Here is a 25,737-nt window from a genome sequence, read left to right as displayed (position 1 = left end):
GAGGAGCAGTGTCCATTAATAACCAGTGTTCTGTCTTCTCCTACGTAATCCCCAATAGAGATACATGATCTTTTTTGAAAATTTAAGTGTTATCAAAGTTGGGCATAGGAGCAGTGGACTCTTTTTTGCAAAAAATAAGACAGGACTTAGTTTTAGAAGGCTTGAAGTTAATTAAATTTTCTTTATCCATAGCAGTAACTTTCTCTAAATGCCACACTGCTCTAATTTGTATAGCATTTATATGCAATGGTATGAAAAGCTTTCCTGAAATTTAAGTGTATGATGTCAAAATCATTTTTTGCATCCATTTCCTTTGTTACTGTGTCAGTATCCATTCAGATTGGTCTGACAAGATCTTCCTTTAACTAATACATGATGCGATTTGGTATAACTGTGTTCTGGTCTATAAGGTCCTGCATTACTGCTTTAACTAGTGATCCCATTATTTTTCCTGAAACAGAAGTCAATATAACAGGACTGTAATTACTCACATCACTCTTTGATTCCCTTTGTGAATTGGGATGTATTTACACATCTCTAGTCCATGGGGACCTCCCTGAATCCAAGGATGCTCTTATAATCATAGTAAAAGGTTTGCTTGCCTCTTTTCCTGCCTCCTTTAATATAACTGGATTGACCTCATCCACCCCAAGTATTAGTTGTGACAAATGATGCAAGAAAGCAAGCTTATAAAACATCTGATAAAAAAAAAAAAAAAAACCTACAAAAAATTAAGTTTACTTTTTAAAGTAAAATTACTTTTCTTCTGCAAGCAAATTATATATGTTTATATGCATTACATAAAATTACTTTTCAACAAAGAGCAAAAAAGAAAACCCAGTTTTTTTGATGTAGACAAAGCAATATTTGAAATTTGCCTAAGCCAAGACAGTTTGAAAGTCAGCGTAATCCCCAATAGAGATACATAATCTTTTTTGAAAATTTAAGTGTTATCAAAGTTGGGCATAGGAGCAGTAGACTCTTTTTTGCAAAAAATAAGACAGGACTTAGTTTTAGAAGGCTTGAAGTTAATTAAATTTTCTTTGTCATATTGAAGAACCTGGTGATCATCTTTAAGGAAATGGTGGTGGATATTTAAGAAGTTGAAGCTGTTTGTATAGATTCCAATTTGTCAAATTGGAAGGTGGAATGTAGTGGGTTATCATCATCAAAACTATGGATAAGATTTTCGGTTGGTGAAAGGTGGTCAATATACAAAAAAGAAAAAGAGTAGGAGAAAGAACTAAACCTTGCAGAATGCTAGTATTAGTTGAGGAATTAGAAGGCAGAGAGCTAAATACTCTCATCTTCCATCCTGCAGTGGATTGATATTGGCTGTGGTTTACCTTTTTTTTTTTTTTTTTTTTTTTTTTCTTTTCTTAGATGCTATCATGCCATCCAAAAAATGTACTGTTAAATGTTCAGTTGGCATTTATACCAATTAATACTTGAAGTGCCCTACAACCTTTGAACTTTGGTGTCACTCAAACAGTTTCAAAAGATATTATCAAAAAAAAAAAATGTTTTCAAAATTGTGGAATTAATATGGGAAATATGGAAAACGGCAACCAAGAGATATCATCCCTTGAGAAGGAATTAATGCAGATAGGAGAAGTGGAAAAATTTTGAGTAAATTTACCTTTTGAGATGATGTACAGACACACGACGATAACCTTGAAAATTGAGAGAAAAAAACAGCCCAAGATACAGAACCAAATCACGGTGGACAAGAGGAAAGGCATAGTGATAATGAGGCAAGGAGTGAAATGAAAGTTTAAGAACTGTTGATGGATTAAAAAGTTTGTCAATGCAATTAGGAAATGAAACATTGTTAAATCTATTATTTCAAGTGGAAGATAATTTGAAAAAATAAATTATTAAGGCAAAAAGTGTTCAAACAAAATAGATTACTTTAAAAGATTATTTTGATCAATGTCCTTAAACTGCTTTTTAATGTTATAAGTACCAATCAATTTTTAATGTTGTAAGGGCAGTTGTATAAATAAATAGTAATTGTTGAAAACATTTAATTGACTCCTTACATACTACTTATAGTATTATTACTTAAAATAATACAGCAATACTTCCTCCCTCCCTAAGGCAACCATCTCCCCAAACGATGATTTTTGTCAGAACATCATGTCATCATCTTATTACTGGGACTTTCTTGCACCCATATGCCCAGAAGGCTTGATACAGATTTACACTGGTAATTTTTCTTATGTTTTCTTTATTTTAAGTGAGTTTTTATATCAACAACCACCATGTTCAATCTTCATGCATATTATGTATTTATCGTCATTATCAAGGTCATCTTTTAGATAAATATCCATTCCTTCGAATAATCTTCCTTAAAAAAGCATTTACACACAGACATTAAACTGAACAGGAAGAAAATAGAATATTTAATGGCCTTTTTTTCCGTAATAATTATAAATGCTTCTAGGCATGAAAACAAAATAAAATATTGATAAGCAGCACATGAGCAAGAAAATTATACATTTTATATAGATATAAAATGTATATTTGCTTGCTCACCCCATACCTAGAATAATTATGGTAAATAAACAGCAACTTGCATTATGCAAGTTTCTATTTATTATAATAATGTTAATTGCAATGTTAAATTAGAAAAATTATATATTATTAATTTTAACTACATATACTTGTCCAGAAAAATACATTTTTCATGTATTTTTATAAACTATCATAGTTTTACATAAAAAACAGGACAAAATGCCACTGAAAAAACATTTTTTTTTAGGACACTGGAACATCGTGCCAAAAAATCAGGGCATTCCCAGAAAAATGAGACACCTGGTCCCCTATTCCAGACAAGCTTTTTTTTTTACCATCTTTTTGTCTACCTTCTATTTTCCACAATGTAAATGTTATATTTACATTGCAGAAAACACTCACTGTGTGTGATAGTAAATGGCTGTCTTCTAATTTTAAACTAATACTGGAATTCCCCAGAGTAGTGTACTATCACTGACTCTCTTCCCTGGCGCCTCCGTAGCCAGGTGGGCAGGAGCAGCAGTGCGTAGCACACACTTCTTGATTAGACCGGGGTTCGAACCCATGACCACCAAATACGGAGAATGTGGAAAGGTCAGTGAATGACCACTGCATATCCCCGGAGCAATATAGCCTTAGTTGCTAATGCTCCTAAAAACCAAATAACAAACAGACTCTCTTCCTCCTGCATATTAATGACCTTCTTCCACTGACTGGTACCCCTCTACAGTTCTGTTAATAACAATAAACTGGGAATAAAATTATGGTAATGCAGATTTTTGAAACATAAACAGTAATGTGTGCAGTATGTAATATTTCAGAATTATTCACATTCCATTATTTAATAACATACATCAGATATTAAAAACTTCTATACTACTTGAGAAGTGTTTACCAAAACCTCACCACATGATAGTCAGCTATGAGGTGTAATTTTTGTAACAGTTCCATTTTGTTGAGGGGTGCAGTATATGGGATATGGGGTATCTATTGGCATGACATTTGGTACAAAGGATCAGAACAATATTTTAAATGTGCTGAAATAATAAAAGGATCAAAGCTGCTGTTCCAGCTTTATCAAATCATTTCTACGAGCAACTAGAGGGGATATGAAATCAGAACTGGACCTAAAACCACCACAGAGCCTAATAACCATACAAATCAATCAATGAATAATAAGCATACATATCAATCAATAAACATACAATCACTAAATTTAGCATAATGTCCAAAACATACTTTTATTTATACAGATTTCAGTGGAGGAGTGAAGGAATATGGAATCTTAATTTGACTTGAAAGCTTTTCACAGCCCAACAAAACATACTTTTAAATTTTGGTGTCAATTTGCCTTTTCTCAAACAATGCTCAAATGTCCAAACCAAATATGAGTCTTGTGGGGGGGGGTGGACTACGGCTGTTGGATCACAATATAACTTAAAACCTTCCCAGAGACTCATCGTTTGAAACTTTGGTGTCATTCAGACATTTTCTTGTCAAGCAGTGGTTGAATATACAGAATTTACTTCCATTCATGTAGAGATAACACAAAATTTTAGGCAAAAATTGCTCAATTTCTATTAGAATGATTTTAATGAAATTTGGGATAGCTTGACAAATCTTTCTAAAAGATAAATATAAAATTTCATTCAAATCTGTCCACTTTGTCGCATTGTTATAAGCAGGCAGACATGGTGAACACAGTAAATGCTTTATGCATTTGTGAACATACCTAAAAATGGCTAATATTACTTGTAAATACAATCAATATATATGACAGCACATCCCCGTAGAGCAAGAATCATCAACCCTTTTATTGGCTGGGACAATATAGACAACATGCTGAAGGCTGTGGGCTGCATGGGTTGTTGTGTATAGCAGGCTGCAAAAAGAGTTTCTTACCATAATTTTGCATTTTTCAAAATTAATAAATGTTTATATTTATAGTTAATTTTTTTTACACTTAATAATTAAATACAAAAATCCAACACTATTTATTAGATGCACTAATAACTTATTACATGGTGGTGGTTGTTGGGTTTTAGACAAAAGAGCAACTCAGGCCAACTGTGTATTATGTCTGTACATGTGTGTGCTGACAGGCTGAAAAATTTGAAATAACTTATGGAGCCATTTAGAGATCAGTTAACTACAGCCTCTACATGGTTATAATAATATTGTTAAGTAATTAGGAAGGCATTAAGTAATCATAAACAGAACATCAACATCAACTTTCAAAGTGCGCGCACGTGCGCAAACTGCTTTGGGCACATGCATGAAAAAAATATATATCAGGGCTTTCCAAAATAACATGATCCAAAAGCGTTGGATCATGTTCCAAAGGGAGGCACCAAAATTTGGCGACTCCCTTTGGAACATAACAGCACTGTTTTCACTCTGATTTCCTTTCATTCATGTATATATTGACATACAAGATTGTATTTTAATCAATGATTAATTCATTGATTAATACACTAAAACTTTTATGACATTTATTTCTTCACATTCTTTATATTCTGCAGCCAGTGAGTTCTGGATACAATCTTTCTCTTTTAAAGCTAATAACTGATATTGTCAAGTTGAGATGGCCTTGGTTAAGCATGTGCTTAGTACAGTATATCTTTTCTCTCCCTTATTCTTGTTTGAAAGTTTTTGGACTGAAACAAAGGATGCTGCATAAAACTACATTTTCCATCAATTTTCTTCTCTGAAGAATAAAAAATAATAATAAAAAACAGAATACAGATTCAGCAGAAAAATGGGCAGGAAATGCCTTACCTAATTTATTGTAAGAATTCAGTTCTGACTGTATTTTTAATTCTAATAAAACTATTTGATATTTATTTTAGAACAATGCTTGAGCATATTTCAGGAATCATAAAAGTTTTTAAAACATTATATAGGAGTGCAGTGCATCTCAAAATTATTGCAGAAATTGACAAAAATGATGCCTCAGCTAAGGACATAGCAAAATATACTAACTTATTAGAAGCAAAGCGTATGATAGTGTTTAAAATTTAATTTCTAAACAAACAATCAAAATTTGTTTTCATAAAATCAAATTTATTCAACTAGATGTTGTGGAAAATATTCAAGCAGCATCGTACCATTGCCAGAATATATGAACAATCTATTTATTAAAACAAATTTTGAAGTGGGTAAAAATCTATGAATTTCTTCTGACAACAAGTATTCTCTCAATAAAAGACACAGTGGATGGAATAATACCGAGATATATCTGACACTGAAGAAAATGAAAATTCCAATAACAAAGATACATGATCTGCTGAGTTATTCCAAAAATCAGAAAAATTAAGATATCTTTTGAAGTATTATAGAGTGCATTAAGTCTATAAGAATGCACTGAAAATTTAATCATTAAGGATTTTAAACAAACAATGGAGAGATTTTTAAACAATAGTTTAGTATGTTTATAACTGTTTTTTATATTCATTCTTTTTTTTTTTTTTTTTTTTTTTTTTTCAAAGCTGAAACAGTGTTCTCCCCAGAAAATTTTGCCAGTTGGGTGGCATTATGAAGTAGCAGGGTGGGGAAGTGTAATACTTCACAATATTATAAAATTTTCTGTTATTTATAAATGTGACTTAAGCAATCCAAAACAAAAATTAATTCCATAATTTACCATTATATGTTCCTGTCACATAGTATGTTTGAATTAATATTGATCGAGATCAGTGAGCAGTACCACACGGTACCGCAAGAATCGTTTAAATTTTAGCCGGGCAGTTAGTTAAATTCACCAGGTGGTACACCCATTCGATAGGTCCTAGGGAGAACACTGCTGAAATCAATGTGTGTGTATATTGTATGTATAATATAGTATATATACTATGTAGTACTATATAGTGTGCTGGATGGCAAATAAAAAGTAAATTTGCATTTACTTTTTATTTGACTCACTTAGGCTACAATGACCCTAATAACATAAACAACTTTTTATATCTGATCAGAAAAATTCCCTACATTTAATGTTAATCAGCCACTTAATTCTATAAATGCCATTTAATGACATCAATTTTTAGGTAAATTTGCATATGTAAAGTGCTATTGTCTTTGCCATGTCCATTTGTCCATATGAAATAAATCAATGTCATCAATTTTTAGGTGAGTTTGCATATATAAAGTGCTATTGTCTTTGCCATGTCCATTTGTCCATATGAAATAAATCAATGTCATCAATTTTTAGGTGAGTTTGCATATATAAAGTGCTATTGTCTTTGCCATGTCCATATGAAACAAAACAAATTTTAGATTTGTTTTGTTTCATAAAAAACAGTATTATTTTTTAGACAATTTAATATCAATGAGCCTACCACCATCCTAATGTCTAGTTACCCACATTATCATTGGCTATAAAATTTGAAAAAATTACTATTACAAAAATACTCCATATTGCACGGGACCCCAGGGCCCCACAAAATTCAGGGCTAGCCCTGATTATAAGAAATGAATGGCAATGCCACATACATAGAAAAGAAATGTTCTTGGTTTGCACGTACAAAGTTGTTGCTTTTTAATGAGATAGTTTTTTTGTTATACATTTCCTAAATATATAAAACATGAATTATTACTATTGGCTTATTATATTAATCAGAGCAGAACATGATATACATGTTACCTTTGAATTGTTATCAAAATCCAAAAGGAAATAAGTAAAATCCATTGTATTTTACTTATTTCCTTTTGTTAAAAAAAACATACTGATTTTTTAACTTAACTGCTACACATATATTAATTTGTAAACCCAATGTGATCATAATAAGTAACACCCATAGTATATTATGCTAACATCCCAAAACACATTCTTGGAAAAATGTGTTCACAGTTTTATTTTTAAAAAAATAATAATAAATAAATGAAAAAAATCAAGATATTGAAGTTTCTTCTAATGGTATTTAATCAAATGTTCAAAATTATACTATAATATGAATTTCACTCAGAAAAATTAACAAACTAGATTTAAAAAATGTTAGTCTTGGAATGGAACTAGCAAGATAAAATAATCATAAAGCAAAATTAATATTAAATTATACAGCTTAGTAACCTCTGTAAGGGTGACAGCAAATCCATATCGTGCAGCCTTTCTTGAAGATGCTAGTCCTTTCACTAGCCTTTCCAAACAGTATATAACTTCTGGACATAATTGTGAATCCTAAAAGAGAGCAAACATACAAAGAGAAAGACATATTACACTCAGATAGCTATATACCTATTAAAAGTTATGAAATTAAGAATGAAATTAAACAAAATGCTATGTTATAAATATCTAATGTTAGGATTATGTAATCTCACAAATAAATGAATTCTAGTTCAAAACTGACAGCAAATGTCACTTTAATACAAGGCAATTCAAATTTCTTTAACAGTGGGTCACAGGGTCAGAAATCCAAAATGTGCTTGTGTGCAGGCCATATCAATTTTTTATTGATAACGATGGTGAAGTTTAGCCTGTTACCTACTAAAAATGTGATGTCTTTTACAGTAATACAAAAGCACAAAGCAGCCCATAAAAAAGATTTTTAACCAACAGTATTTTTAAGTTAAAGCTGATTAACAGCTGTGGTCACTGAGTAAATGTCATTATTTATTGTTCAGTTTCCCAAGATAATAAATAAATGAAATCCACTTGAAAATGAGACTAACCTTTGCAGTTATTTTGAAAAGTTGGAAGACTCCTCCTTTCTTATATTTTGGTGGTTGATAGGATTTAAACTGCCTGATAAATACAATGGCCAATGCCCCCAGCAGAATAAACCTTGCATTACTATGAGTTGATATTTGGTATTACACTACTTTGGCCAAGGCCTCCATAGCTGAGTGGTCAGAAGCAGGAGTATAGTAACACACGCTCCTTGAGTAGACCAGGGTTCAAGCCCCTGACTGTTGGCAGATCAGGGTTCAAGCCCCTGATCTGCCAACCCGCACTGGACCAGCGTGGCAGATTATGGTCCATTTCCCTCAACATGAATTGTTGAGGAGGCTTCTATCCTGCAGTGGGTTGATAATGGCTGCAGTTTACCTCTTTTATTACATTACTTTGAAACAGGGAATCATTAAAAAAAATTAATATGCCATTTCTTTGAAAGATGAGAAACTATGATAGCCTGTCTTGGAATTTATTGGTCCATCATCAGGTAGTCTGAAGTGACAATTCCCTGTAAACAGTGTAATAAGTTCAACATTTCAAATACAGCTTTGAATTTGAATTTTTTAAATAAATGACAAATGTGTCTTTAATTTAAAAGTAGTGCAATAACAATGTAACTCATTAAGACCATTTAATAAGCAGTTTAAATTCTGGCAAATCACACCCACAAGAGTCCTTTTTTAACTTAAAAATAAAGCCTTTTGAAAAAGTGAAAATGAAATTCGTAATTTGTATTCCATGTTGGTATTAGTATAAAATATTTATTTTATATCAATATAAGTGAGTCGAGGTAGTTGAAGAGCTGAATGGTGGAAATTTTGGAAAATGAAGATGTTAGATCAATTGCCTTACATATAATAATAGTATGTTGTCCATAGATCTGCTGTGAAATGGAAGAGGATCCATGTGGCCTCACCATTGGAAGATGGAATTGTAGGCCTATAAGCCAGAGTCTTTTCTGATGACAATGGATTAAAAAGGAGGTCAGGCTTGTTTTTAGCACCAGACTTCAAAAAATGAACCAGGTCTGTCCCATCATCCTCTACAAGACTAGCAGGTAAGTTTTTCAAAGTCAATAATCCTTTGGGTAAAAGAAAATTTTATTATAGCCAGTCTGCAACTAAGTAAATCTTCCCTAATTTGTACTCTATGAAAGAAAACGTTAACGGCAATATTTAGTCAATCAAGTTAATATGCAGATTTCTGGTCACAAGAATAATGCCCAAAATTTCTTATATTTAAGAACTGAAAAAATTTATAACACAGAAACCTTTTTTTTTTTTTTAAAGATTGGCACCCTTAGGCCACTAAAATTTGAGAAATAATAATACACTAATACACAATAATGACCACCGCCTAATAGTTCCTTATATGAAAATTCCCAATATAAGTTGAATCCTTAGTAAAAATACTAAGGATTCAAAGTCAAGGACATTGTTCCCCCTGCAGCCATAAAATTTTAATAAGAAGCTGTCACCTAACTGTTCATAAACACTGGTGATGATCACTTAATGTTGCATAAATTAATATTGTAACATTTTAACATCACAGAAAACTGGGAACTATTATCTGTTAGCTTATATAATTCTATCAGTTTAACAGCATGGACAAGAATCTGTATACTCATAAAATGCCCAAATACCTTCAAAGCTGAACTATACTTTTCTATGGAGGAAGAAGAACTACATTCAACAGAACAATAATATGGTGCTGCATGTTGTTGATATTTCTCTCCTCTTGGTATGTTGCCATTAGCATTAGTAGAGGCATACATAACCCTGGAATGGTACTATATTCCCTGATGAATGTTAGTGGTGGCACATTACAGCAAATAGTCCAAAAAACAGAGCGGTTGAGCTGCCACAACCTACTACAAGACCTGTGTGCCAAAAAGAAACAGATTTAGCAGATATAAAGAAATTTCTAGTGTTAGTGACCAAGCTAAACCCAAAGAAGACAACAGTAGAAACTAAAGAAAGCAAAAACAAGTGACATTCAGTTGATGAAAAATGCCGAAGAAAACTACTAATCCACTGCCATCAGAAATGACTGGCTTATAGGCCTACAATTCCATCTTCTAATGGTGAGGCCACAGAGGATCCTCTTCCATTCCACAGCAGATCTACAGATAACATACTTTATTATATGTAAGGCAGTCGATCCAACATCTTCATTTTCTAAAATTTCCACTATTCAGCTCTTCAACTACCTCAGCTCACTTAGGCTACATTGACCACTGTTAAATACAGAGAACTTCATAAGTTTGTTTCGGTTGCCTATAAATATTTTTATTTCTTGCAAAATATACAATTTTTATGCATATTAATGTGACCTATATTAAAATAAAAAAAATTATACTCTGGACAATTGAGTCAGAAGAGTTTATATAAAGAGTTTACACTGAGTTGCATGATAATTCAAGTAATGTGACTCAAACTGTCATGCAGCTCAAATTCACTACATAACAGCTGTTCCAGAAGAGTTTTTTCCCACTTAATATGCACCTCACCAGGTGATTGAATGCTGAACAAATTTGCCAAAGCCTGGCATATGTTATTACTTGTATATATGCTACACATTTGGTTGCATAAGTTTGCTTCCTTGCCATGACTAATATTAAAATTCATAAATGCCACAATAAAAAAATATGATCCACTGACAACTGAGCACTCTTACATTTGCTGCTTACCATAAACAATGAATTTTCAAACTCCACTTGACAAACAGCTGCTCTACAAGTGGGGGTTATCTTTTGTTTGGGGTTCAGAGGCCCTAGATACTTTTCAATCAGAACTCATTACATTGTATCAAACAAATTAAAATGCCCCTGCATTATATCTAATTTTTTTGTTTTTAAAGAAATTCCAAAGGTTTTCTATAAATTTAGCATTTAGGTATTTATGTACACAACACTTATTCTAGAATTAGCTTATGCACATTACAAACTTTGATAATGTTAATGATTTTGCTTGTTGAAAAAGCTAAAAAGAGAATTTTTCAGAAATCTGTGTCATAAAATTTTATTGTTGGAATAAAATCACTGAATTCTTTTTTTTAATTGGGCCCCTATTTTCTCATAAGCCCTAGGCACAGTCTAATAGAAAATATAGCCCTGCTACCAGTGTGTAATAAAAAAAATTGAGCAGGATTGCAGAGGGATATTTCAATGCAATCCTACTCAATTTTTTTGTTACACTCTAATACGCAGGGCTATCTTTTAATATAATGAAGCCTGAGTACTCAAATGCGTGCAGCTGTCTTAATTTTGCCATTCTGTGATTGTACGTATTAGTCTCTTACCTAATGATAAACTGTCATTATATATGAATACAAATTTTAAAAAGTAGGAAATTTATTTATTATTTATTAAAGTAGGAAATTTTAAAAAGTAGGAAATTTATCAGAAAAGGCTAGCTGTGGCTAGCCTTTTCTGAAGGAAATGGCTAGCTGTGGTACTGGGATAACATTCATGATGACTTACAAACATCCTGTGTTTACTCTTCTGGCCAGAGGCCATCAAAAAATATAAAAGGAAATATTAATTCCGTGCTTATAGACAACAAAATCTTAAATCTGGCAATGGCTGTTGCATTATGTTCATATTATCAAACTGAAGACAATGTCACCAATAACTTCTGCAATTTGCACAAGAAGCACAATACTGAGTTGTGTTTACACTGGTGTGAAAACAATTCAGGCCACAATGTATCTAATAGTGTATTTGCTAAATGCAAATAGTGTATTTGCATTTAGGATCTTTGCATCTGTATAAGGCAATGGTCAAGCCACGCCTTGAGTACTGCGTACAGGTCTGGTTTGGTTTGGTTTTATTGGCGCATTAGCTACTAAGGCTATAATGCGCCAAGACCAGGTAATATATAAAAATTTAACATCTCAGTGACCTAATTAATTAGGCCACCATGTCCAGATCTAATAACAAATATATAAAAAAGATAAATCAATAAAAGAAATAACAATAACATATAAATTTTAAATACGATTAAAAACGTTTATTGCTTTCAAAAAGCTAAAAATAATAGACACATTGTCATTGTCGGATAAAATCTGACTGAGTGTATACGGCTCAGTCAGATGGTTAAAAGCGGTAAAACGGATATTGCTAAAATCTGGACAGTCAACTAAAATGTGTCTAATAGATAAAATTGTGCCACAGGACTCACACATAGGAGGGTCATCAGCCCTCAGCAAAAAAGAATGAGTCAAATGACTATGTCCTATGCGGGTCCGGGCGTACAGGTCAGGAGGCCTCATTTTAGGAAGGATGTAGATTTGCTTGAGCGTGTACAGAGAAGGGCAACAAGATTGGTGAGGGGAATGAAGGGATCCTCTTACCAAGAGAGGCTTAAGTTCTGCAAATTGCAGTGGCTGGAGACTAGGCACCTGCACGGTGATCTGATTGAGGTGTATAAGGCCTTGAATGGATTGAGCACGCTGAATTCTGATGGGATATAAAATAAGGGAGCATAAATTCAAATTAAGAAAAAACAGATGGAGAATAGATGTGTGGAAATTTGCCTTTAGCCAGCAGGTGGTTAATTGCTGGAACAAACTTCCATCTGTCGTTGTGGAAGTTGATAGGTTAAATAAATTTAAGGAGGAACTGGACAGGCATTTGGAGGGAATGGTGTGATTTTTTTTTTTTTTTTTGGCTGATGCTGCATAAGCTCATACACTTGCTTTCTTGCATCACATGCCACTACTACTATTTTCTAAATGTCAATTCATCTTTTAGTAGAGTGCAGCAGTACAAGAATTTTCTGGAGAGGGAAGTCTACTACTTCAGACCAAAGCCAACTCTGTATTGTATAAAAACACCTAAACTTCTATCAATCAGTCAAGTTGAGAAGTAGAAAATTTTCTATTTCTTCACCTGGCTGACACATCAATAGCAAGTAAAAGAATCTTCACGAAATTGGTAACAAGTTACTAATTTCATAAACGTTCCCTTAAGAGTTCATAAAAACAGAAAAGTGCAATTTTCAAACATTTTCACATCCAGTAAGTGTTTATATCTGGGTATTTGCCCAAATCTAAATAGCCATCAGACACACTTTTATGTATACTAATAATCAAAAGAATCCTCTTCATATCGTTCAAGTCTCCCCCTCCCATGTTCAAGAAAGGATTATATGTACTAATATTTAGAAAAGGAACATTAATATGAGCAACGGAGCTATGTTTAATCAGCAGTGCCGGATTAAGGCACAGGCTAGCAGGGCCCAGACACGGGGAGCCAAATTTTACAAATCATGAAACACATATATATATAGCCTTAGTAAAGGGGGCGCCGAAATACCTTGGTCCGGTACTGTTAATCAGGTTATATGGAGGCTGGATTGGCTGTTCACTCCACAAATCGACAAGCTGAGCAACACTTATATGCAGTGCCATTTATACACATTTGGAAGCTGGCAGTTTTGTGTTGTCTCAGACTGTATGGGTCTTCCAAAATTTAAATTGGATACATTTTATCCAAGAAACTAACTGAATGTAAACAATCTGTGGGGCAGTTGCTACTGAAAAGTATAAAACACCCAGTCTGACATAATGACACAAGGGTCGAAAATTAACTCCCAAACTATGCTTATCGGAGTTGTTCCCACGTGTCAAAATACTATTAATAATAATAAAGAGAAAACAATAACGTACCCCAAATTCATTCTGCTTTTTTACGATAAATTCCACAATATATGCCGCAGCATCTAATCTAACATTTTTATTATATTCAACTAGATTCCAAAATGAATCTAAAACTTTGCATTCAATGTTTTTGCTAGTAACTTGCTTCATTTTGCTATTCGCGTATCGCACGTTTCTACTATAGTGATTCAACGTGCTTCTAACATAACCAGGAACGCATGACCGATGGATTACGAACATGATGAATAAAAATATTTATTCTGCTAATATCGAATGATTTCTGTATTTCAAAAAATCTTTTTGAAAGTTTTAATTTAATATAATATTAATTTGAATTTATTTTATTTATTTTCGATTTCATAAGTTTCTTTCCCTAGCGTGGTTATTTGTATTGTAACATGGCGGACAGGTTTCACGATGACTTTGGTCCTAGGTAAGTTTATATTTTGTATTATTTTCAGTGGATAAGCTTGCCTGTCATTTAATAATACTCACCAGTTTAGTTAAACTTCGAGCGATCTATATAATTTATCCGATGATTTGTGGTCTCTCATTTTATACAGCTTACCACGATAGTGGCTGTGTTCGTAACGTTCATAGATAATGCCGAATATTCGCTTTAACGTCAAAAGAGGTAATGACATCTAACAATATTAGTGGAGAATTTTGATGTCGATTAACAGTATTTGTGAGATTCTGAATATGCATGATTTTTCTTTGATGCAGAAGCAAAATTGTAAGTGTGCGCCGTACCAGATTCTGTGATCACTGGACAACGGTGAAGTTGTAGCCAACAGCGCACTGTGCCATTGATAAGATGAGTTACACGAGTTCTGAAAGATATTTATATAAGATAAACTTTTAATTTTATCTTTTACAAAATGTGATGATTTGCATTTAGAACATAATGGATTTTTTGTTTAACTTTAATTTTAAGCAATATGAAAATGTTTAACATGTTGTACTACCTGATATTTGTTAATTTTATTTCTGAGCACTATAAATGATTTTTGGTATTGAGAAAAATATCTTATAACCCATTCTAATAGTTGTATTATTATACATATAATCCCAGCAGTTCAATTAGTGATTAGTACTCTCATAAATAACTGATATGCAAGAAGCGTGTATTTTTAAAAATGTTAAATTTATTATGGTGACTGAACTAAGGAAATGTAATAGCTTTTATACTATCAACATCCATTCTCCACACAACTATCAGCTGGCTTCCAGTCTTTGAGAGGATAACTGTTGCTAAAGTTAAGCTTCTCAGTGCTGTTAATAACAGCTTGTATGATGCATCCTCTATTAAATTTTTTTAATATTCTGATGCAGCCCTTGGAAATTTTTAATAATGTGGTGGCTGTATAGGAGTATTAATCGTAATTGTTTTTTTTTTTTTTTTTTTTCCTAGCCATTTACCCACATTAGTGCAATTTGGATAGATTAGAAAGGCTAAAATCTGAAGTTCAACACTGTTTTTCCATTACATTGCCTTTTAAAACTTTTATTATGTTTTCTGTGTTCCCTAATGCTATATTTGTTCCAAAAATAAGTATATATTGACTTATTTGTCTTAACTATTCCTATAAAAGTATTATAAATTTAACTCTTTAAATCTCTCTTTTATTCACAACTTACGTAAATTAATTCAGTCACCAAATCTATGGTTTATGCAAAGTAATTCAGAATTGCATGTCTTAAATTCTGCATTTAATTCCTAACAACAAAAAAAAAAAAGATTGAAAACCTTGAGTTTTTTTTTTTTTTTTTTGAAAAAGACAGTTTTTAAGAAAAACCATTACAGTTTTATGATGTGTCTGCATTCAGAGAAAAGGATGCAAAACTGATATGATTACATTGGAATACAGTGAATGCCATAAAAAAACACACACACACAAAACACAATGTGAATACTGACTTTTTTTTTACAATTGTGTGCTTTTTATATAAGTAGCTATGATTATAATTACAATTAGAGAATAAGTCTAAGTCATTTATAATAATATTAGCATTCTAATTAAGCATTTTAACAATGCTGTTAGAATGACAACTCATGAATTGTATAAAGGATGCAGTACAGACTGGGAATACATAAAACATAAATTCACATCATGGCATATACTCCGTGATGGTGACACTTGAATGACTTGCAGTTCTCTACAAGTATATAGTTTTAAAAATTGTTCCATGCAGTTTTGGTTACTTTTATTTGATGTTAAATTTATTTTATCAGTTTGTTTAAATTGTTTACAAAATAAAAGTGCTCAGGAAACATTTTAGGAAAGCTGTGGATCTGTTGGAATGAGTGCAGAGAAGGGAAAAAAATACACACAAATGGAAGCCTTCAGTTCTTAATATTGCAGCATCTGTAAACTAGGCACCTGCATGGATATCTGATTGAAGAGTTTAAGACTTTAAATGGATTGAGTAAATTAAAAGTGGATAGCATTCTAACTCATCCTCAAACAGCAAGCACAAGGGTACATAAATGTAAATTGAAAATGGATAGATGTGCAAAAATTTTCTTTCAGCCAGTGAATAGATATACTACCATCAGGGGTAAAGGAAAGGGATTTTACTTTCATAAAGGTCATTATTGTAACACCAGGGTACCTGCCCAACCACCGAAGAGGCCAAAAAGCCTTGAAACAGTGCCGTCTGGGTGGTGTTATCCACCGAGAATAAGTAACAGTAGTCTTCTCCATTGAAGAAATGTTACTTATTTGTAGTGCAATACCATGGAAACTTGTTGTGAAGGTATTTACAATATGGATATCTGATTGAACAGTTTAAGACTTTAAATGGATTGAGTAAATTAAAAGTGGATAGCATTCTAACTCATCCTCAAACAACAACCACAAGGGGACATAAATGTAAATTGAAAATGGATAGATGTGCAAAAATTTTCTTTTAGCCATTTAAAAAGATGCCAGTTCATCTACCTGGGTAGATGACCATTTTATACCTACATGTATAAAAATGATGCTTAGTATAAAACAGAGCTACAGTGCTCAATATATTCTATGTTGTATTTCAATATTTGTAGAAGAATAAGAGAAATTTACCTTAATATGATACATAGAACACTTCTGTATGACACGCTCCAGCAATTAAAATGAATATAAAATTAATGCAAAATGATTACAGTTATAAAAGCAATTAAAAAAACACAATTAAAATATATTTTTAAAAAGTTTAACTTAAATTTTTAAAAATTACAACTTCCTGAAGCTGATGGGGCTTTTCGACCATATGTCTTGATCACAGGAATGGAAATAACGGCAATCTTCGATTCATGGTCTTTTACGTGCATGCACGAAGACAAATAATCTCTCTACTTAAGAGTCCAGCTCACACATACTCCACGTTATTTCCATTTCTGTGATCAAGACATATGGTCGAAAAGCCCAGTTAGCTTCATGTAGGAAGTCGTTTTTAAAAATTTCCATTAAAACTTTTTTTTTTTTTAATTGAGATTATTGCTGTAATCATTTTGCGTTAATTGTTGGAGAGTGCATTAATTGTTGAAGAGTGTCATACGGAAGTGTTCTACATATCATATCGAGGTAAATTTCTCTTATTGTTCTACAAATAAAAACGATGCAAGTTGCACTAACCCATATGTCAGTAAACTCCTTCATATCGTTTAGTCTAAATCAGTGCACACCATCAAGCATTTCTCATATCGTGGAGTTATATTTCATGCCTGGGTTGTCACTATTGCAATGCCGGGATACTTGCCCATTCACTGAAGAGAGGCCAAAAAGCCTTGAAATAGTGCTGGTGTGGGTGGTGGTATCCACTGAGAATAAGTAACAATAGCGTAATAAGCAAATACAGTAGAACGTCGGTTATCTGGAAGTTAGTTATCCGGAATATTTGATAGGCTGGTTTTTCTTCTTTTTTTTTTTTTTTTTTTTATTAATGATAGTATTTGAGACAAATGTTTATTATGCTACGAGAGTATTTTTCTGTTGTTTTTTTTTTATATCATATATCTGGTGAAGTGTTGGATTAGGACTAATGGGTCTTCTCAGAAACCACGAGTGACAGAGTTTAGTCATTCACTTCCATGAACCCAATTCTCCATAAAATATATACATGTATTAAATTTGTATATGTTTATGTATATGTATATAATTTTATATTTAAGTATATAAAATATGTACATTTTATTCTTTTCATTTCATATTATGTTTAGTTTAGCTCCAGATTCGGTAAGAATAATATCGGTACGAAACTGCGATTTATTATTTTTCTCAGATTTTTTACAGTAAAATGTCAGCGAAAAGAAACAGCACTGAAATGGGCAGAAAACCAGGAAGAATACGATATAACCAAATTGATATTATTAAGGAACTTGAGAGATTTTGCAGCAAAAAAAAAAAGTTCATAACAAATGAAACAAAAAATGATTGAACATTATTTAAAAAAAAATACTTTAAATTGTTCTCCACATAAAATTTGCAGTAAAATACCTATCCGAATATACATACATATGTAAATGTGCAAATTTTTATATATAAGCTATTATTATTTTTAATTAAATAAATTTGTTTTTTTCACACTATTTAGTCTTTTCCTTCTACCTTAATACGTTATAAGAGAATTTATTTACTTTACATTCAATTATCCCGAAAATTTTGCTATCGCGAAGAGGTCTGACATTAATTATTCCAGATAACTGATGCTGTACTGTAGTAATAATTCGTGATTTTATTGTAAAATTGATAACAAAAAATAAAAAAAAAAAACTCACCACTTCATGTGCATGAACTGAGAATCAAGAACCTTTCCTTACTGCACATCCACCATATTTTCCCTTCATTCCTCCAATTAGCGGCGCCTCCGTAGCCAGGTGGGAAGGAGCAGCAGTGCGTAGCACACACGCTTCTTGATTAGACCGGGGTTCGAGCCCGTCACCACCAAATACGGAGGTTGCGGAAAGGTCAAGAGAATGACCACCGCATATCCCGGAGCAATATGGCCTTAGTTGCTAATGCTCCTAAAAAAAAAAAAAAAACCAAACCAAAAAAACCTCCAATTAGCACATGGCAACAAATAATATCTAGTGTGTTTCAACTACATCTATGAGATATGAATAGCCTATATGAAAAAAAGAAATAACAATTGTCAGGTTTCTATTTGTCTGATTTTAAAAAAAAATATGAGGTAGTGCAACAAATCTTTCTAAAAGACCCAAATATAAAATTCTATGAAAATCTGCCCACTGGGAGTTGATTAATTGCATGCAGACAGACATGGCCATACAATAGGTGTTGTATGTATTCATATTATACAAAACTTGCCTAAAACATAGATATTTGGACAGATTCAGAAAGTAAAAGAAAAAATTAAATATATTCAAACTTTTCACTTAAATTCAGCAAAATTCCTTACACTATGCTAGAAGTATACAACTTGTGACCCATTTCTTCGTATTGTGTGGCTCAATCATACTGGCAGCTCTAAATATTATTCCCCTTTTTTTTTTTTTTTTTTTTTTGATTTGGTAGTTGTTGGCGCATCGGCTTCTGTGGCCATATTGCACCTCCCAAGGTTTTTGCAGTACTTTGATCCAAGCCCGAGGCGGGAATCGAACCCGCGACCTTTGGGTTGCCGGGCAGGTACTTTACCCACTCGGCTAGCCCGGTCGGCATTATTCCCCTCTGCCCTCGAACTTAAAATAAGTGTCACAAATACAATTTCATACTGAATTTTGACAATATCCATTTTGAATGTTATTTGATTTTTCTTTATTGCTTTCTTCTGATGTTTTATATATCTTTCTCAGTGTTTAACATTATTATAACAATCAGAGGCGTAGCTAGGTATTTGGTGCCCTTGGCAAATTCGTGGCTACTTGCCTTTTTTTTTCAATAATTGGTAAAATCATAATAAATAATAATAAGTACAGTCGGACCTGTTTAACAAACTTCTTTATAACATTTTTTTTTTAAAATTCACCTTGGTAATTATATTTAAAATACAGTGAAACTTCTCCTAAAGGACACCTCTCTACAACGGACATTTTCAAATTCCCCAACTCTCCTCTATTGGTTTTAACGTGTTTTCAGCTTCTGTCTAGCGGACATTCTCTGTAACGGACATGGACAGGCAATCTGCACTGTTTCGTTTAGACAGTGGACGAGCTCACGGCCCTTTTTCTAGGAACTTTTCTTCCACGTATTGCCTCAATTGTGTGTTTATTTTCTATTTCTGATTCTCTGAATTTTATCAAGGTTTACGTCGCGGTTCTAAACCCTTTTTCAAGAATTTTAAGGCACGTGTAAAACTGATGAATTCGGTGTGTGCAGGGGGGGGGGATTTGGTCGGCCTTTCGTCTTTTGAGTTTCAGTTTTGTTCAGTGTCGTGTGAAGTGCACAATGTCTTCTCGTAAACATTTAACTTTAAAATATAAAGTCGAACTCATTAATGCATATGATTGGCAAAAAAATAGTGTTCGCAATCTCACTGCAAAATTCAAAATCGGGAAGACACAGGTAAGCGACATCCTAAAGGGAAAAAAATGAACTGCTCAAACAATTTTGGCAACACAGAAATGATCAGGTTCAAAAATCATTCCCGAAAACTGTTGGACTTCAAATTGACAATGTTACGTATGAGTGGTTTTGTCGCGAACGTGCTAAAAAAATTCCCATTAATGGGCCTATTATTAGGGAAAAGGCTTTGGAGGTTGTGAAATCTATGGAGTAAATGAGTTCAAAGCTTCTGTGGGATGGCTAGACAAGTTCAAAACTCGGCATAAAATTTCTTGGAAAACCGTAAGTGGTGAAAGGATCTGTTGATACTGGGGTTGTAACAAAGTGGACCGTAAAATTGGAAGATTTATGTCGTGATTTTGAAGCTAAGGATATTTACAACTGTGACGATATCACAGGGTTGTTTTTTAAAGCTCTTCCTGAAAAAACGAGTCTAAAAAACGAAAAGTGCCAGTGCGGAAAAATTTCTAAGGAACGCTTGACTGTACTATTGTGTACAAATATGCTGGGAGACTTTGAACAACCTCTTGTTATAGGAAAACCACAAAATCCTCTTTGTTTCAAGGGCATAAAGTTGAATCTTTTGAATGTTGACTGGAAATCTAATGAAAAGGCGTGGATGACACGAGATATCATGAGTCAATGGATAAGTCACTTTAACAAAAACATGATTCGTCAAAACAGAAAAATTATTCTTTTCATGGATAATGCTGCATCTCACCCGCACATTGAATCGCCCAACATTCAAATCGTTTTTCTGCCATCAAACACAACTGCAGAGTGTCAGCCCTTGGATCAGGGGATAATAAAAAATTTTAAACTTCACTAAACTTCACTTTTAAACATCTCATTGCAAACATGAACAATGTAACATGTGCGAGTGACCTGGCAAAGAAAATCAGCATCCTAGATGCGATTCAGTGGATTTCCTCTTCAGTAAACGCAATTAGAAAACAAACTGTCGTGAACTGTTTTGTAAAGTCTGGCTTCTCAAATGCAAAAATTGAAGTTGTGAACAGCAATGTGGAGCAACAAAAAGAACAAGAACTTCAACATCTATTGATAATGTACGATACTTCAGCTACAAGTGACCCTGGCTACAAAGATATAGACTCGAACCTCACTACATAAGATGGTACTCTAGATATCAACGACATTATCATCAATATTGTTCAAGAAGTTCCTCATGAGGATGAAGAAATGGAAGGAGGTCATTCTGTCGAAGAACATATTAACAACAAACCACCGATGAAAATGGAAGAAGCGCTCATACAAATCAATCATTTAAAAATGTTTTTCGCCGCTGAAGAAGATACTGAAGGACTTTCGATGGTTTCTTCACTCCAAACAAATGTTGAAAACAAAATTATCAGCCGGAAGAAGGTGCAGAAGAAAATAAGTGATTACTGTATGTATTTTTCTTAAGATAAAGTCATAATATGCATAGCACAATTGTATGTATATTATTTACAAAAATATTGTGCAAAATCTGTATATAATTTAATTTTACATTAAACGTTTGACGATTTTTCTTTATCTCTTGTGTATATAATGGTATATTATTTACAAAAATATTGTTCAAAATCTGTATATATTTTAATTTAATTTTACATTAAACGTTTAACGATTTTTCTTTCTTTCTCTTTTTTTTTCTCCCTCAGACCTCTTGTTAGCGGACACTTCTCTCTAACGGACAAATTCTCGTTCCCTATGGCTGTCCGTTAAAGGGAAGTTTCAATGTAGTTAGCATTAGCAAAGGCTTATGATGCAAGAAAGCAAGCTTATATACCATCAGCCAAAGAAAACACCTTTCCATTTCCACCATCCATTCACTCCAAAATGTTTGTCTAGTTCTGCCTTGAACTTATTTAAGTTGTTGACCTCCACAACAACAACAGGTGGAAGTTTGTTCCAACTATCAATCACCTGCTGGCTAAAAGCAAATTTCCACACATCTATTCTACAGTTGTCTTTCCTCAATTTGAATTTATGCCCCGTCAGGTGAGTAATCTGAGCAAGAGGAAGAATCCATCGGCATTGAGCTTGCTCAAACCATTCAAGGCCTTATACACCTCAATTAGATCATCTTGCTGGTGCCTAGTCTCCAGACTGTAATTTGCAGAACTTAAGCTTTTCTTGGTAACAGCAACCCTTTGTTCCACTCACCAATCTTGTTGCCCTTCTCTGTACTCGTTCCAGCAGCTCTACATCATTTCTAAAATGATAGTAAATCCTTTCTAAAATGATAATAAATGATAATTTGGTTAGTTTTCATAGAATGAAGAAAATTTTCCATATAACATGGATTGCAAGTGATTTAACTGTGTACGCATTGTTCACAACTCAGGCCTTCAAGCAATTTAAGAAATAGTGCTGTTGCTAAGCATGAATTAAGAGCCAAAGAGATTACTATCTGAAACTTAGTGATGCCAGTAAAACCTATCCAACTGCCTGTCCCACATACCAAAAAATCGAGCTGGTCAATTACTGTATTTTCCTGCTTATAAGACGCACCCTAGTTTTGGCCACATATCTTGGAAAAAAAAAAAAATAGATAAATAAATATTTCTCCAAAATAATAAAAATAATATTTTGGAGAAAATAATAATAATAAAATTAAATACAGTAATATATTTTTCTCAAAATATATATGCTTGGGTAAATGTTCAACAAATAATGAAATGTTTGTTTCTGAAAAAAGCTGACAGAAGTAATGTAACAGAAATTCTTACTCACTCTAAAACAAATATAGGCATCACTTTCTCTTTGTAAAAGACGGTTGGAATTGAAAATTCCCGATCCAATCTAATTTTCGTGCTTTTATGGTATGGCCATAAAAGCGCGAGATCATATTATAGAGGAAGCAAACACATGGGAAAATGAAACAAGTTTTTATTTACGTCTGATTGTCAGATTCATATCATGCAGATTTCAACAAATTTTCCACGAAAAAAGATTACTGGTATGTATTGTTGCCATAGATTGTAACCACTGATAATTATTACAAATATATTTCAACAGATAAATCTTAAGTAAAATTGGTGTGAATATCAAAGGGAAGTTTTCAGAACTCAGTTTACCGGCACTGCATCATCAAAAATGCGTTGCAGATAGTCTTTAGGTCTAATCTGACATTGACCATATAAGACGCAGGGTGATTTTCCGAGTATTTCTTCGCAAAAAAAACTGCGTCTTATAAGCCGGAAAATACGGTACTTTCTATGTACCCATGGCCAGTGGACAATCAAGGCATTTCCGCATTGGACAGTTAGGCTCTGGCCAAACTTCTACTGTAAGGACCCTGTTAGAAATTTAGGAGAGAGTTGTTTTCCTTTACCCCAACAAATGGTCATCTGTTGTTTCGCAGAAGTGAATCATCCACACTTTGCTGTAAATTTCCCCATTTCTGTTTACATGGTCACAATAGTTGAATATCCGATTGACTTTGACCTTTTGGACAGTTTCAAAAAAATAAAATAAATTACATTCCTATATAAACTTATTATATAGGAACATAAAATTATTAAAATTACATCAAAGCTTAATTTTTCCTATTTTAGTGTTAGCAGAATTTCATCAGTCTGCTTTGCTAGCAAGTTCATATTCAATTGAAAGGAAACATAGATATGATGTTCGTTCTTGTCCTGATGTCCACCTCAAATAATTCTTAACAAGTTTTAACTTGCTAAAACTTATTTCGGCAGTGGCTACTGTTGTTGGCATTATAAGGAATATTTTAAAAAATTTTAAATATTGGATATTTGTCTTTAGCATGCACACCTGTTTTTTTTTTTTTTTTTTTTCACCTTCCTATTTTCAACTGATACTATTTTAATTTTTTTTCCAAGTTTTCTCGATTTCTGTAAAAACATTATAAATTTCTTATTTCTTAGATCTTTAAAATAATCTAAATGTCCTTTAATTAATACGAATGATCGATAAATATCCTGATCTTGTTTTGCATGGATATGTTGACTCTATTTATCCTTTCCAGTATCAAATTCCACAGGCTTAAAAATGCAATGAACTTGTAATTACTCATTTGGCTGGGCAATGATTTAGATTTATCTTTCATTTCATCTAATATTAAAATAATTTGTTTTGAATTGCCCATATACAGCACTTATGGAATATACTTTTGAACACCTCCTTGTACCAGCATCACTCTTCAAGCTGATATTTATGACTGATGATAGTTAATGTTCTTGTTTATACTCTGGCACAACCACCAGATCAGTGGAGTTTACAATAAATCAATCAATACAAATGTTAATCGTACTTAGCAGTCACGGGCTTGAACCCCAGTTCACTCAGAGCGTGTGCTACTGCACTCGCGCTCCTGACCACTCGACTTCATCAAGCCTGTTTTTCCCATCTGCTAGTGGATGAAGAGAAGAAATTGTACAATCACTTTATAGTTCCGAAAAATGTCACATCTGCATTAATGCTGCCGCATGTACACCTATCAAATTAAGATTATGTGCACAACATGCAATATACCAAGCGAGGGATTCTCCTTTTTAAATATGGCTTGGACACCTTTTTGCTTACCCATCATATTAGCAAATATGATGGGTAAGTAAAAATTTTGCAATTGAACCTTTCTTCAATTGTGTATTTATCATCTTAAAATTTTACATACCCAATAATTTCGTTTAATTGGTCTGTGTGATATATGTAGAGTGCCCTCATGGGTAGCACAGTTAGAAGGATTGCCGTCCTCCCCCACACCTTGCAGAAAAGACGAGTTCAAGTATCCTCAACGATGTGACGAGTTTTGTGGGCGATTTTCACAGCATGGCTAAGTTAGTCAGTCTCAGGCAAGGGTAGCATAGCATGGTTTCCTCCTGGAAACTGATTTTTCATCCAAAAAACAGAAAATATACCTCAGAACACCACAATTTACAGACAGTATACACGGAGCAATATGACCTTAGTTGCTGATGTTCCTAAAACCCTACTACAACATTTGGAGTGCATACTATCAAATATTATACTATAATATATTTAGCTATTTAGATATTTGGATTTCTTTTATTATTTCACTTTATACTTTTGATGCTAACAAATTAATAAATTCATTCTGAATTTCTGCTGATAAATAATTAGTGTGGTGTTTAATATGCAATTCCAAAGCATTTTTCATACTAACATCAAATTGGCTGGCAAATTTGATCAAGTTTAAAAATATACCACAATTTTTTCCTTCGGTATCAATATTATTAGCATGTCCACGAAATGCCAAATCATTTTCAGCCCAGAACAATATACATTTTAATCTTATTTTCAATATATGGCATTATTTCAGAATTTCACTTCATTGTGCTACTTGTCCTGTCCAATGTGGTCAATTGGACCACCTTTGAAGACCCTTTTCTAATAATT

General features: G+C 33.0%; 2 protein-coding genes across 2 annotated transcripts in view; one reads left to right on the top strand and one right to left on the bottom strand.

Annotated features, from left to right (window-relative positions):
- Nucleotides 1–13,996, bottom strand: part of Mybbp1A (MYB binding protein 1a) — a 122,900-nt gene extending 108,904 nt beyond the window's left edge. Inside the window, exons 1-2 of the mRNA XM_090370373.1 lie at nucleotides 13,856–13,996; nucleotides 7,583–7,690 (exon numbers count right to left, since the gene is read on the bottom strand). Of these exons, the coding sequence (XP_090226499.1) occupies nucleotides 7,583–7,690; nucleotides 13,856–13,996 (249 nt within the window). The remainder of the gene's footprint in view (nucleotides 1–7,582; nucleotides 7,691–13,855) is intronic.
- Nucleotides 13,997–14,185: 189 nt separating this feature from the next.
- The window catches only part of LOC150088975 (eukaryotic translation initiation factor 4H-like), a 131,816-nt gene continuing 120,264 nt past the window's right edge, over nucleotides 14,186–25,737 (top strand). The window contains exon 1 of the mRNA XM_090370980.1: nucleotides 14,186–14,279. Coding sequence (XP_090227106.1) covers nucleotides 14,245–14,279 — 35 coding nt within the window. The 5' untranslated portion in view covers nucleotides 14,186–14,244. The remainder of the gene's footprint in view (nucleotides 14,280–25,737) is intronic.

This window comes from Mastigoproctus giganteus, chromosome 3, assembly GCF_048544385.1.
Source record: "Mastigoproctus giganteus isolate SK-2022 chromosome 3, ASM4854438v1, whole genome shotgun sequence".
Lineage (NCBI taxonomy): Eukaryota > Metazoa > Arthropoda > Arachnida > Uropygi > Thelyphonidae > Mastigoproctus > Mastigoproctus giganteus.
The sequence above is the reverse complement of the archived record's forward strand: the minus strand, read 5'-3'. Positions and strand labels throughout refer to the sequence as shown.